At 59.9% G+C, this 11686-nt stretch overlaps 1 protein-coding gene and 1 long non-coding RNA gene across 10 annotated transcripts in view; one reads left to right on the plus strand and one right to left on the minus strand.

Moving 5' to 3' along the window:
- Positions 1-11686, minus strand: part of LOC121040169 (collagen alpha-1(I) chain) — a 72419-nt gene that overhangs the window by 21525 nt on the left and 39208 nt on the right. For 3 of the 9 annotated variants that reach the window (XM_040490558.1, XM_040490552.1, XM_040490555.1), the window contains exon 1: positions 5496-7337. The exons of 3 other annotated variants lie outside the window; for them this stretch is intronic. In XM_040490558.1, coding sequence (XP_040346492.1) covers positions 5496-5988 — 493 coding nt within the window. In that variant the 5' untranslated portion in view covers positions 5989-7337. Of the gene's footprint in view, positions 1-1004; positions 2316-5495; positions 7338-11121; positions 11600-11686 lie in introns of those variants that run through there. 3 more of the 9 variants (XM_040490556.1, XR_005795159.1, XM_040490549.1) reach the window with 3 other exon arrangements.
- Positions 7530-8225, plus strand: LOC121040173 (uncharacterized). The gene is made up of 2 exons (XR_005795164.1): positions 7530-7754; positions 7923-8225. It is a non-coding gene; the product is annotated as an uncharacterized LOC121040173 (long non-coding RNA).

Here is an 11686-nt window from a genome sequence, read left to right on the forward strand (position 1 = left end):
TTCCAGGGCAGACACATGACATGAGTGGATCACCCAAGCGTGGAGCCATGGGACTACAGGGCAGTGGGCAGGTGAGGAGCAGGGAGGGCTTCCAGGAGGAGGTGACGCTGTGCTGCACCGTAGAGAGTGGACGGATGGCAACGTGGAGGGACAGTCCAGGCTGCTGGACTCTCAAGTCCCCCGAAGGGGGGGAGACTGGACTTTAGCCAGGACCTGGAAGGCAACCCCACAGGGCAGCGGTTGGGGCAGACGCCTGCACGGTGATCCCACGTCCCTGTATGGGTGACACATACAGTCTAAGCTGCAGAACTGGCAGGACTTGGGCACCATCTGGGTGTGGCAGGGAGGGGAAGTCAAGGGCGAGCCTGCAGGTCAGCAGCTGGGGGACAGCCCCCAGGAATTCTAGGAGGCAGGGAGGGGACAGTTTTGGTCCCAGCAGAGGAAACCCCGCAGCGGGGGGGGGGGGGGGAGGGGCTGCCCATAGTTGGGCCCCAAAGGGCGTGCTGTCCAGGCAGCCCCCTTGGGCCAGCACCAGCCTCGCTCGCAGCCTGGCCAACGTGGCGAGCCGTGCCCTCACTTAGTTTTAGGGCGCACCCAGACAGATCCCAAGCCGGACAAACGCACCTCCTGGCCTCTGCCCGAATCCGTGGCCCCGGCTCCACCTCCCCCTGCAGCAAGAATGAGAGGTGACGCCTCCACCCTGGCCATCACTGCTCTATTGGGCCGGCCGGTCTGGCTTCGGCTCCTCCGTTAAGAATCCTTGTGAGGGGCTCAGCCTCTCAGGCCTCGGCTCCCCGGCTGGCAGCTCACCAGTGTCCCGTGAGGTCGCCCCAGATAGCGGACGTCAGGGCTCGCACACAGAGGGGCTCTGTCCCCAGGACACAAAGCAGGGCCTGGGTGCTGGGCGGCGCCCGCTGGCCTCACTGCCTCCCCCACCAGCGGGTCTCCGGGGGCACGAGGGACTGAGAGGGGAGGGGCGGCAGAGACCAGAGGAGCCTGCCTGCTGGCCATAAATCACCACGCCATGCTTTATAATTATCGAGGCACTTAAGCTCCTCTCTCTTCTCTTCCCCTTTCCCTGGGGAAATTTCCTTCATTTCCTACATTATCCCAGTCTCCCCGCATGTCTAAATCAACCTCGGCCACGCCACAGCCTGCTTCTCGCGGCGGCCTACTTCCACGGAGGGAGGGCGGGCTGGGACGCACAAGGGTGGAGGCCACCGGGATGCGGTTGCTCCAACGCAAGTCGCTCCGGCCCGGGAAAGCAAGCTGAAAACGCCACCAGGCCCATCCTCTGAGCTGCGGTGATGACATTCCCGGTGTCGGCTGCTTCTCCCGCCACCAAGATCTGTTGGCAAACCCAGGCGGCCTCGGGCTTCCCCGGGGAGGCAGGCCCAACGCGGAGTGGGGTCCCGGGCGAAGAAGAGGGCCAGCTATACCCGCGACCTTGCGAAACACCTTTCCCTGGGGCCAGGCTGGGCGGGTGTCGGCCTCCCCAGGGCGTGTGGCAATCTGGAAGGTGCAGCCTGCTTCATTCGTAGTGAGGATGCCAGGGTGGGCGGGGTTCTGATGTCGCCATCCACCGTGTGTCCAGCCCGACCCCAAATCTCGCCTAATTCCCATGTGCCTGCAGGTTTGTGTTCCTATCCCCATTTCACAGACGAGAACACTGAGGTCCGGGGAGGAAGGCAATTTGCCCCAATCATTCCTGGCTGCTGCGAAGGTCTGTCGCTCCCGAGGTTCTGCTCCTTGTATGTAAGCTGGAAAGCGTCCCCAGATGACGGTGGCAGGGCCCAGCAGGAGGCAGGTCCGGCCAAAGTCCTCAAGTTGTCCCCCATCATCTTCGGTAAAACTCCCGGCTCCTGAGAGGTGGAGGGGAAGGCAGCACCTTCACCAGGACGTCAGGCTGGGGCTGGGGGGGTGCTGCCGTGGACCAGCCCTGGGCAAGCATTTCAAAGTCAGCAAGCAGCAGTGTTCTCCCAGGCTTCTCTCCCAGGGGGATGAGCCAGCCAGGTTTTTTTTTTTTTTTTTTTTAAATCTGGATCTCATTTTCTGCCCACATTTCTGACCTCCGGAAGCCTCTCGGGTACTTTTCCAGAGCCCTCTGGATTCTGTCACGGGCACGTTTCATGCCTCCGCGTGCCGCATTCACAGCCAGGTCGCTGCCACCCTGCAGATGCCAGGGGGAGCCCACGGGCACAGCTGCCCAGGCCCCCGGCTGTCCGCAGCCACGCCAGGCCTTCCCGAGCCCTGGGTCCATGGGCTCCCGCTGGCTCTCCGACAGCCATCGCCGGTCAAATTCCATGACTCCTCCCCTTAAAAAAAAAATCCCTCTTTGAGAACAAACAAAAATCCCAGAACTGAACCAGGGAGAGCTGGTGATGCCTCGGCTTCATTTTCTCTTTCGTTCTCTCCTCCTGTCTGGCACGGCAGCCAGCTGGAGACACATTTCAACCCTCTCGTTTACAGACGGGTAAACTGATGCCCAGAGAGAGAAAAGGGGCTTGCTGACCGCCCCCCTCCAACACACACACACACACACACACACACACACACACACACACCGCTTCTATGGCCCAGCCAGGATGGAGCGGGGGCTTTCAGCAGCTGTTGGACCTGGGCAAGAACGGACAGGGTCTGAGCCCACAGCCGGTCAAGACAAGAGCAGTCATGGCCCTGGGCGGGACCCTGGGCCCGGGCGGGGGGGGGGGGGGGGGGGGGAAACCCCCCCCCCCCCCCCCCCCCGGCCGGGGCAGCGGCGCGGGCGGGCGGGGGGGGGGGGGGGGGGGGCGGGGCCAGAATCCCCCAGGCCCTCACTCCACCCAGGAGGTCCTAGTCCCGTGGCCCAGAAGGCTGGAGCTCAGTATACGCAGAGAGAAACCCCGTGGGGGGAGGGGGGGGACAAGCCTTGAACTTCAGGGGCAGGGCTCAAGGAAAGCAGGCTGGCTCTAATGGAAACCAGTCAGCGGGCCAAATGCAGCAGGAACACCCCCCTTCTCCGCCCCCCCCCCCCCTGGTTTCCATGGGGACAGAGCCCGGTAGGTGGAGCTCTGGCTCGGTGGCGGCAGCAGATGTGGCCTGTGTAGGGCTGGCGTGGGGTGGCGGGAGGGGCGGCGCTGTGCCTGGCACCAGGGCCCTGGGACGTGGCAGGCCCCGGGCTGGATGCAGTAATGAGCCTGGGGCTGTGGGTCCACCACCTCCGGGAGGCCTCCTGGATTCCTCGGGCCGGCCCTCGGTGCTCCAGGCTGACTTTCTGCTCCCTGCCCAGCTGGGTCCAGTCCCGACCCAGCACTGGGTCCAGGCCTCCTTGAGGTTGCCCACATCTGCTAACTGAGGTCCCTGTGCCTGGGAGTGGGGGACAGACACATCTGCCTGTCACGGCTCTAACCCTCTAGCAGAGGACCCAGTACTCAACAAGGTCTGCTTGGTCCAGTCACTGGATGATGCGGTCTGTCTCCTCCCGGACCCCAAGTCAGGGCCTGGCCACAGCAGGCTCCCTAGCCCCTCCGGGAGGTGCCCAAGACAATCAGGTGTCCTCTGAGCAATGCTGAGACCCACTGGAACTTGTGGGACCAGGGGCACGAGAGCCACAGCAGCGACCACATGAACAGACAGGGCAGTGTTTCTTAAGCACGACAGGGTCCCCATGCACCTGCAGAGAGATCTCTGCAGAGAGCTTTCACGAGAGCTCATCCTGGCCCACATACGGCACCCCAGCACCTCTGTCCTGCCCTGACCTGAGGGATCCCCCCTCCAGCTGAGACCCCTGCCACGGAGCAGACTCAGCAGGTGCCAACGTGCACCCCCCCCCCGCCCCCCGCCCGGCTCCCGTCTGATCCACCTTATCCACATTGGCACAAGGTGCGGGTGTTTCCGTGAGAAAGAGGCCCAGGCCCATCACACGCGGTGCTGTCTGCTACCAGCCCCAACGTGAAGAACCTTTGAAAAACCCCAGTTCGTCATCTACACCGCAGGCTCCCGGCACAATGGAAGGGTATGAATTTGGCACAGAGCGGAAAGGGCCATTTTGAGAACATCAAAGGCTGCAAAATGGTCTTGCCTGTTCCAGATTTCTACAGCCCCCAAAGGTTTTTATTCTCAGTGTCTGAGTGGCGAAGTCTGCAGATCAACTGGGCCTGGTACGTTTCCCTGCTCTAGGCCCTAAGAACACGGACAGCAAGGATGACAACCTGACCTCCCCCTTCCCATCGCCTCTGCCACACTGGGCACTGTCTGGGGCCAGCCAGAGACGGGTCCTTGGGACCTCCACGACCAGCTCGACGGGGTCTGTAGCAGGGAAGGGACAGAGGCAATCCTGGCTCTTACTGGGGGCAAACTCCAGCGCAAAGGACAAGTCCCTCCTAGCACTGCGTGTCTGGGGAGAACCCACCGAGGTCAGCAACCACAAGAAGTAAATAATAAACAGGGATCCGGCACCCAGCTGTTCCCACCCGGCAAGGGGAGAGCGTGGGTCCCGCGGTCAGAGAGCCGAGGCAGGTGCAGGCTGTCCCTCACTAGCTGTGTGACGCCGGGGACGTTCCTTGGCCCCTCTGAGCCTCGGTTTTCTCACACAGAAAATCGCTAACACTGACACCCACCCTCCACACCAGCAGGGCCCTCGGCCACCCTGTCTACACCTATTCCAGCACCAGAACAGCACCGGCACCGGCTGGCTCTGACGGGACGTTAGCATGAAATGGAACGAGGCAGACTATGCATTTTAAAATGGATGCTGAGGGGCGCCTGGGTGGCTCAGGTCGTGATCTCACAGTTCGTGAATTCGAGCCCCGCGCCGGGCTCTGTGCTGACAGCATGGAGCCTGCTTGGGACTCTCTCTCTCTCTCTCTCTCCCTCCCTCACTCGCTTGCTCTCTCTCAAAACAAGTAAGCTTACTAAAACGAAACGAAACGAAATGAAATGAAATAATAAAATAAAATAAAATAAAATAATAAAATTTAAAAAATAAAATAAAATAAAATAAAATAAAAGGATGTTTAAAAAAAGAGGTCAAAACAGCCAGCCCTGGGCCTGGCACTTAGTGGGTCAACAAAAGATACTCCCCCAACCCCCCAGGAACTGAGTCTCGTGCGCAGCATCTGAGGGGAGCCCAGTGTGGTCCCCAACTCTCTCTCCAGTGGACCGAGGCAGGGGTTTCTGCCGCTCTGGGTCCCCCCGCTGGTCCCGCCTGAGCCAGTCTCGCTCTCCCTTCCCCTGGCAGCTGCCATCCCTTTCGGCGCGGCATCCGCCAAGGCGGAGCCCCCACGCTGCCTGGCCCAGGAGCGCCCACCTGGAAGCCGCCTCCCAGAGCCCCCGCCGGCACCGTCCCACAGGCTGGGCAGCCCCGGGGGGACGGCCGTCCAAGCGACACTCCATCTTTGGGAGGGGGCAGAGCTCACCTCTGGTGCTGGAGCCCCCCTGGACTCAGGCCGGAGATCCTTGAGGCCCCCCCAGCAGGCGCCGAGAGCCTCCACAGGTCCTGGCGTCGGGCGACTTACTGTTTGCGTGCCCGCAACCGCGAGGGCTCGAGCCGGAGGGCACCTTCTCCACCCCGCAGAAGCCCCCACGCCCCGCTGCCACCGCCCCGGGCCGCCACCGCCACGTCACACGTGCCTGGGCATGGCCGGCGGGCGGGGGGCCGCCTGCCTGGACCCTCCACGGCGGGCTCAGGTGGGAGCCCTCGTCCTGCTGAGCGGAAAGCAGCTGCCCGACCAGGCGGCTGTGGCGGAGGGAACAGCAGGAACCGCGTCTGCCTCCAGGACCCCTCCGCCCACGCCTGGGCCGGAAGTGCGGGCACACCCACTGCAGGAATCCCGGGGCAGGGCCGGGCTCCCAGGAAACTGGGCCAGAGGCTCCCTCGCACACGCTGGAGCGGCCCAGTCCCCGCGGCCCCCACCGCTGCTCCCTCCTGGGGTCTCCCATCCGGCCCGGGGCTCGGAGCCCCGAGGCCGGGGGCCCTTTCCCCAGGGCCCACCCGCCACCGCTCCCCATCGAGGGGAGAAACGGCAGGCGCCATCATCACACTGGATGCCCCCGGCAACCTGCGGGGAGGGTTCGTCCCCTTGCTTTACAGATGGGGAAACTGAGGCTGGGACGGGCACGCGGCTCACCTGAGAACCCAGGCCTCTGGTCTCCACCTAAGAGGCCCCAAAGAGGGGAAATACAAACCAACTTTTCAGCTCTCACCTGCCACCGCGGACCGTCTCCCGAGTCTGATGCGGTCTCATCCGCTTTAAAGACAACCAAGGCTGCAGTAAGAATCATCCTCCTCGAGGCCTCTTGTGTCCAGAGGTGCGCAGGCCGCGCACGCGGCCTCATCAAACCCCCCCCCCAGTCCCCACCACGGTACCCGTGGGGCAGCTGGGCCCGTAGACCTTCTCGGTGTGGCCCCCGGGCGGCCCGAGCCCACACTCAGGTGCACACACACACACGGACACACGCAGACCCGCCCGGGGAAGACCAGCCCCGCTGGCCATTTCTTTCGGGAGGGCCGCCAGCGCGCCAACAGGCCCACCCCTGGGCCTTCCGGCCGCTCCCCTCCCTCGGCCGCCTTCCCGGATCCTGTGCTGGGCCTGCCCGTGCCGCCATTTCCTCTCGCGGGCCCGGAGGCTCACTTCCACTCCTCGGAGTCTGCAAATGGCCGGTGCCCGGAACAGCCTGTCCCTCGGAAGAGCCCGTGCCCTGCCGGGCCAGGTCCCAGAGTGCAGCCAGCCCGGCCAAAGGGCCTTCCTTCACCTCCCGGGAGCCGGGTGGGCGCCCCGGGCTGGGGACAATGACCCATCACGGTGGGGCAGCGCAGCGCCTGGCGGGTGTCCCCGGGGGTGGCCCACGGGCTCCATGGCTCACTGAGAGGCCACGAAGAGCGCCTGCCTCGAGGAGGCACGGCGCCTCCAAAGGCCAGCCCACCTCCGGAAACCACCAACACACCAAGAGAAGCACAGGACCGTGTATGTGCGCGCGCGCGTTACATGCGTATGACACGCGTGTGCACACACGTGTTACGTGCACCGGACGCCGTGTGCTTGTGCGTTACACACAGGACACTGCAGGCACGTGGGTTGCATGTGTGCGCACGTGTGTCACGTGCACAGGACACGTGTGTGTGTGTTACCTGCACACACCGAGGTGCGCACATGCTGGCAAAGGCTTGCGGTCCCCACCTGACCACTGTGGGGACCTGCAGAACGAACATGGGCTTTGGAGGACGGCAGGCCTGGGTCGAACCCCATCCCAATCCTCACCAGCTAGTCGAACGCGAGGGCTCCGCTTCGGGCCCAGCGCCTCCCCTGGCTGAATGGAGCCGGCGAGAACCCCCGCCCGGCAGGCATTTCTGAGACTCAGAAATAAACCAAGGACTGCCAGCAGGTATGGGGTGCTCTCTGTGAACCGAGCGCCGTGCTAAGCGTGCACTGTGCGTGTTCCTCCGAGGCGGGGACACTTACTGCGCCCATTTTACAGAGGAGGAAACGGGGCCACGGAGAGACGAAATGGCTTGCCTTGGATCAACACAGCCGGGAAACGAAACCGACTGGGTCTGAGCCCCAGCCTCAGGCCCAGAGCTCACGCTCCTCTGTACTCTGCTTTCTCGAACGGGAAAGGTGCCCAGCGTGGTGCGGGCGCCCTGGGCGCGCACTGCTCCCTGTACAACCACCATCACCCTCGCTTCTCTGCCGTTGAATCGCAGGGCAGGGGCTGCTCTGCCTTGCCGACCTTTAAGGGCACCCAGACCGGCGTCAGCCACGTTCTCGGAGCTGCTGGTAAATACGGGTCTGATGCGGGCACAGGGGTGGACAGGCTAAAAGACCAAACGGGAACGCAGCAAGAGGTGGGAGCAGAATCGTTAGAGAAAGCGGCTCCCAAGGAGCTCCGGCAAATTTCATCCGCTTTTCACTCTTCCTGTTATTTCCCAACACCTCCACCAACAGGTACTTTTCCTTGAAATAAACAAGCCACAACAAAGCACTTCTATTAACGAATGGAAGGAGCCTCGGGGAGCCCGCAGAAGACGGCGGAAGGAAGCACCCGTGTCTCTCTCGTTCAGGTTCGGCAGCGAGGGAAGGCGGCCTCAGCGGCTGGGAAGGGCAGAGCCTGAACCCAAAATTCGGAAAAAGCAGAAGCAGTCACTTGAAAATGAGGCGGGGGAGGGGGGCGTGGGGAAGAACCCTCAGAACCGATTACATCATAACGTGAGCAAATTCACAAAATAAACAGTCACCGTTTTCAAATTACAGTGGCCATAAAACTTCTCTGTCCTCACGTGCGCTGATGGCCAATGAATTCTGCACCTCGTTATCTTGGTGAGATTATTATTTTTTTTTTCCAAGTTTACAGCTACTCTTTGCCGTTCACCTGTTGAATGTTTTTTGGGGGGGTGGGGAGGGATTTAAACGTACCTTTAAACCAGGCAAAATATTTATTATGTGATTTTTCATAAACATCCCCAAATAAATTTATGTCAGCCTATACAGAACAGCTAGAGATTTCATGAAGATCTCAAAATCTAAAGTCCCAAACCCCGTAATTTTGAATTTTAATCTGGCGTTAACCCCGTTCACGCTGCCACACAAAATAAAAATTGGTAATTAATTAAAGCACTTAAGGTCCGTTAACGTAGGGCATTTGGAGTCTTAAAAGGCAAAGACAAAGACGAAAATTTAAATTATCATCTAATGACGGTGCGGGTGTTTCCTCTACCGAATTGCTCAGGGCACCGTTTCACCACACAAGCGCAACTTGTTTATTTTGACCTCAGTTCTTTGAAATTGTCGACTCCACAATTGAAATATGCTGTGTGTTCCAACAAGGACCCAGCAGTCGTAATGACAGACCAGCCCATCTGTGTTGTGAGAATGTATAATTTCAGCCTATAGTGGAATTTATATAGAAGCGATGATAGGAACACTGACTGCTCTGTGTGGTACTTTCCCAAAGGAAAAACACACACACACACACACACACACACACACACACACACACACACACAAAACAAAACAAAAAAAAAACAGCCAAGAAGAAATGGGTGCCGTGAAGAGGGCTGATATTTTGCCTGATTCAGGACACAAAAGATTCCATGGCATTTTCCTGACTCGGGGACGGGGGGAGGAGGCAGAATGTTATTACCCAAGTTGAAAAAACAAAGATGGTCACCGATTACGCATAACCACCCCACTCTGCTGGAAAACGTGCTATGCGTATACGTTACAACCTTTAGGTGAACAGAATCTCGGTGGAAAATACTAACTCAGGATGAAAATGCTCATCTGCGGAAATTAATTGATTTTATGCTACTTGCCCTTACTTCCAAAAAGGAGATGAAGTCATGTTCAAGGAAAGCAGACTGTCATTCCAGGACTTGGGATTCCAGGCCTATTTACCTACACTGATTACACCAAAAAATAAAATTTTGGGAGATGAGGCGTGGGCAACTATCAAAAGCATAAATTCTTTAAAAACGACGGCCCCTCCTTCCCCCCGACCCACCTCTCTCCACTCTCGACTCTTTCGCGTCAGAATTTATGACACTCTGGTTTTTTCCTATGACTCGTATTTTGTCGCCGGTGTCTAATTTGGTGCTTGCTAAATATTCGTGTGGAATGACCCTCCGGCTTGTAGCAGCAGAATGTGGCGTTCTACGCTCACAATCGTGGAAATGTTTTAATGATCTCTGCTATATACGCCTGTCTCTACAGCCCCAAACCTCCCGTATCGACTGCTGTCTACTCTAAGAACAAAAGCAGCCGTAATAGTCCTTGTGTGAGCTCAGCTCACTTTTATACGTGGTCGTGTCTGCCCCGGCCGGCTGCTCAGACCCACACAAACAGGGCCCAACGCCTCCGAATTAGGAAAACAAAGATGTATTTACGTGGGAAGTTTCTTCTCAGTTGCAATTCAGAACTTTCTGGGCCTGATTTTCCATCTTCCATAAATCAAGACCCCAGCTACCCCCAAACGTTGGGGGGGGGGGAACCCAGGCTGCATCTGTGGGCACTTCTGTCAGCCTGCCGGGGGATGGAGGTGATTCGCAGCTGAACTCTGCAAAGCCCACCTTTTAAATGAAAAGGTTCAGCAGTTCTGAAGGGTCGGGGACCATCACAGGAACTCGGGCAAGCACAGAGTTCAGCTCTGGGACCGTGGCGGCAGCGTGGCCTGGGGACGCAAAGGTCTTCCAGGGACTCCCACCCCCGCTGGCCACGGTTCAGGCCCCGGACAGTCGAGTGGCTCGGCCTACAGCTCTGCAGATGGGAAACCAGGATGGGATCCGGCACAGGCCGGCCCCGGACAACTCAGGCCCCCCGAGGGTCCGTCTGGTGGACGTGCCCACGTGCACCCCACGCACCGTCTGTGGGCAGGGCGGTCATGAGCTGGGCGCAGCGCCGTGAGGCGGAATCCCCGGGCTTAAATAAGTGTTTAAAAAACAAAGCACCAAACAGCCTAAAAGATTTTCCCCGTGCTGAGCTGAGGGCCGAAAAGGGCCTTCTTTTTCTTCCCCTCCTCACCCGAAATAAAACGAAACGAAAAGGAGAAAAGAACAGGATCCCTAAACTGTGGACACGGCAGCATTAAAGATGCTGGATAAAATAAAAGGGCCTCTGTTTCTCAATGCAGAACCCACCCTCCCGTATGCCAGCCCAGCCCTGCCTGCCGAGGAGTTTGCAGGGAGGAGCGAGGGCGCTTCGGTGTTTTTTCTCTCGGCCACTCCTGGCACCACCAAAAACTGAGACAATCGTAATAACAGTAATAGTAAGGAGACCCCCACGACGAACCGACCCCACTGAGCACGAACGAGTAGGCCGTGCCTATTAATGCCTCCTGAAACATTCGTTCCAATTACAATCGAGCACGCGGCTACTGTAAAATAACAAACATTCATTTTTATTGTGATTCCCAAAGCCTATAGCTTCGGATCTTAAAAACAAATGGGCCCGGCTTCTGCATTTTCCCTGCAGGTTTCGGAAAGGCTTACTTCACCGAAGACCGGTTGGGTGGGGGGGGGGGGGGGTCGGAAATAGAATTTTGAATTTCGGAGAACCAATTAGAGGGAAGGAAACGTAACAGGCACCGAGCACAAGATGGCAGAGCCCTCGGCTCGTCTCCAGCAAAAGAGAAGGGAAGAAGGTGACTTACCCAAGGTGCAGGAGGACGGGGAGCTTGCTCAAAAGCAAGGGAGTGGAACTGGTGCCCCCTGGGCCGGCCGGGCACGGTGGCAGGAGGGGGAGGGTGGTGCCAGCCCCGGGTCCGACGGGCCCCCACGCATCCTGCTCTCTGGCCACCCTCGTCCGTCGGTCCCTCGGTCCCGGCCGGCGCGGCCTGGGCCTCGGCCACCCCGGCACCCGGAGGCAGGGCCGCCAGGAGCCAAGTGGTGCTGGGGGAGGCTCTGCCGCCAGCCCAGGAGGACGAGGAAAATGCTACTTTTGTCTCCTGCTCTCATCTGGCACCGGCTGCCCGGGGAGGGGGGGCCAGAGGCGGCCGCTGCGGCTCGGCCCCGCCCACCGGGAATTTTTGAAAGATGCTCCTGGGTGCCGGGAGGATGGCAGACGTGGCAGAGGCGGGTGGGCCGGACCCCCGAACCCACCACCAGGCGGGCGGGGGTGGGGGGGGGCGGCCGAGCGGGAGAGGGAGGAGGCGGCAGGCGCGGCTGGCCACTCAGCGGCCGGCCGAGGAGGACGGGGGAGCCAGCCCGGCCCGGGCC

This window comes from Herpailurus yagouaroundi, unplaced genomic scaffold (assembly GCF_014898765.1).
Source record: "Herpailurus yagouaroundi ecotype Mexico unplaced genomic scaffold, PumYag 182, whole genome shotgun sequence".
NCBI lineage: Eukaryota > Metazoa > Chordata > Mammalia > Carnivora > Felidae > Herpailurus > Herpailurus yagouaroundi.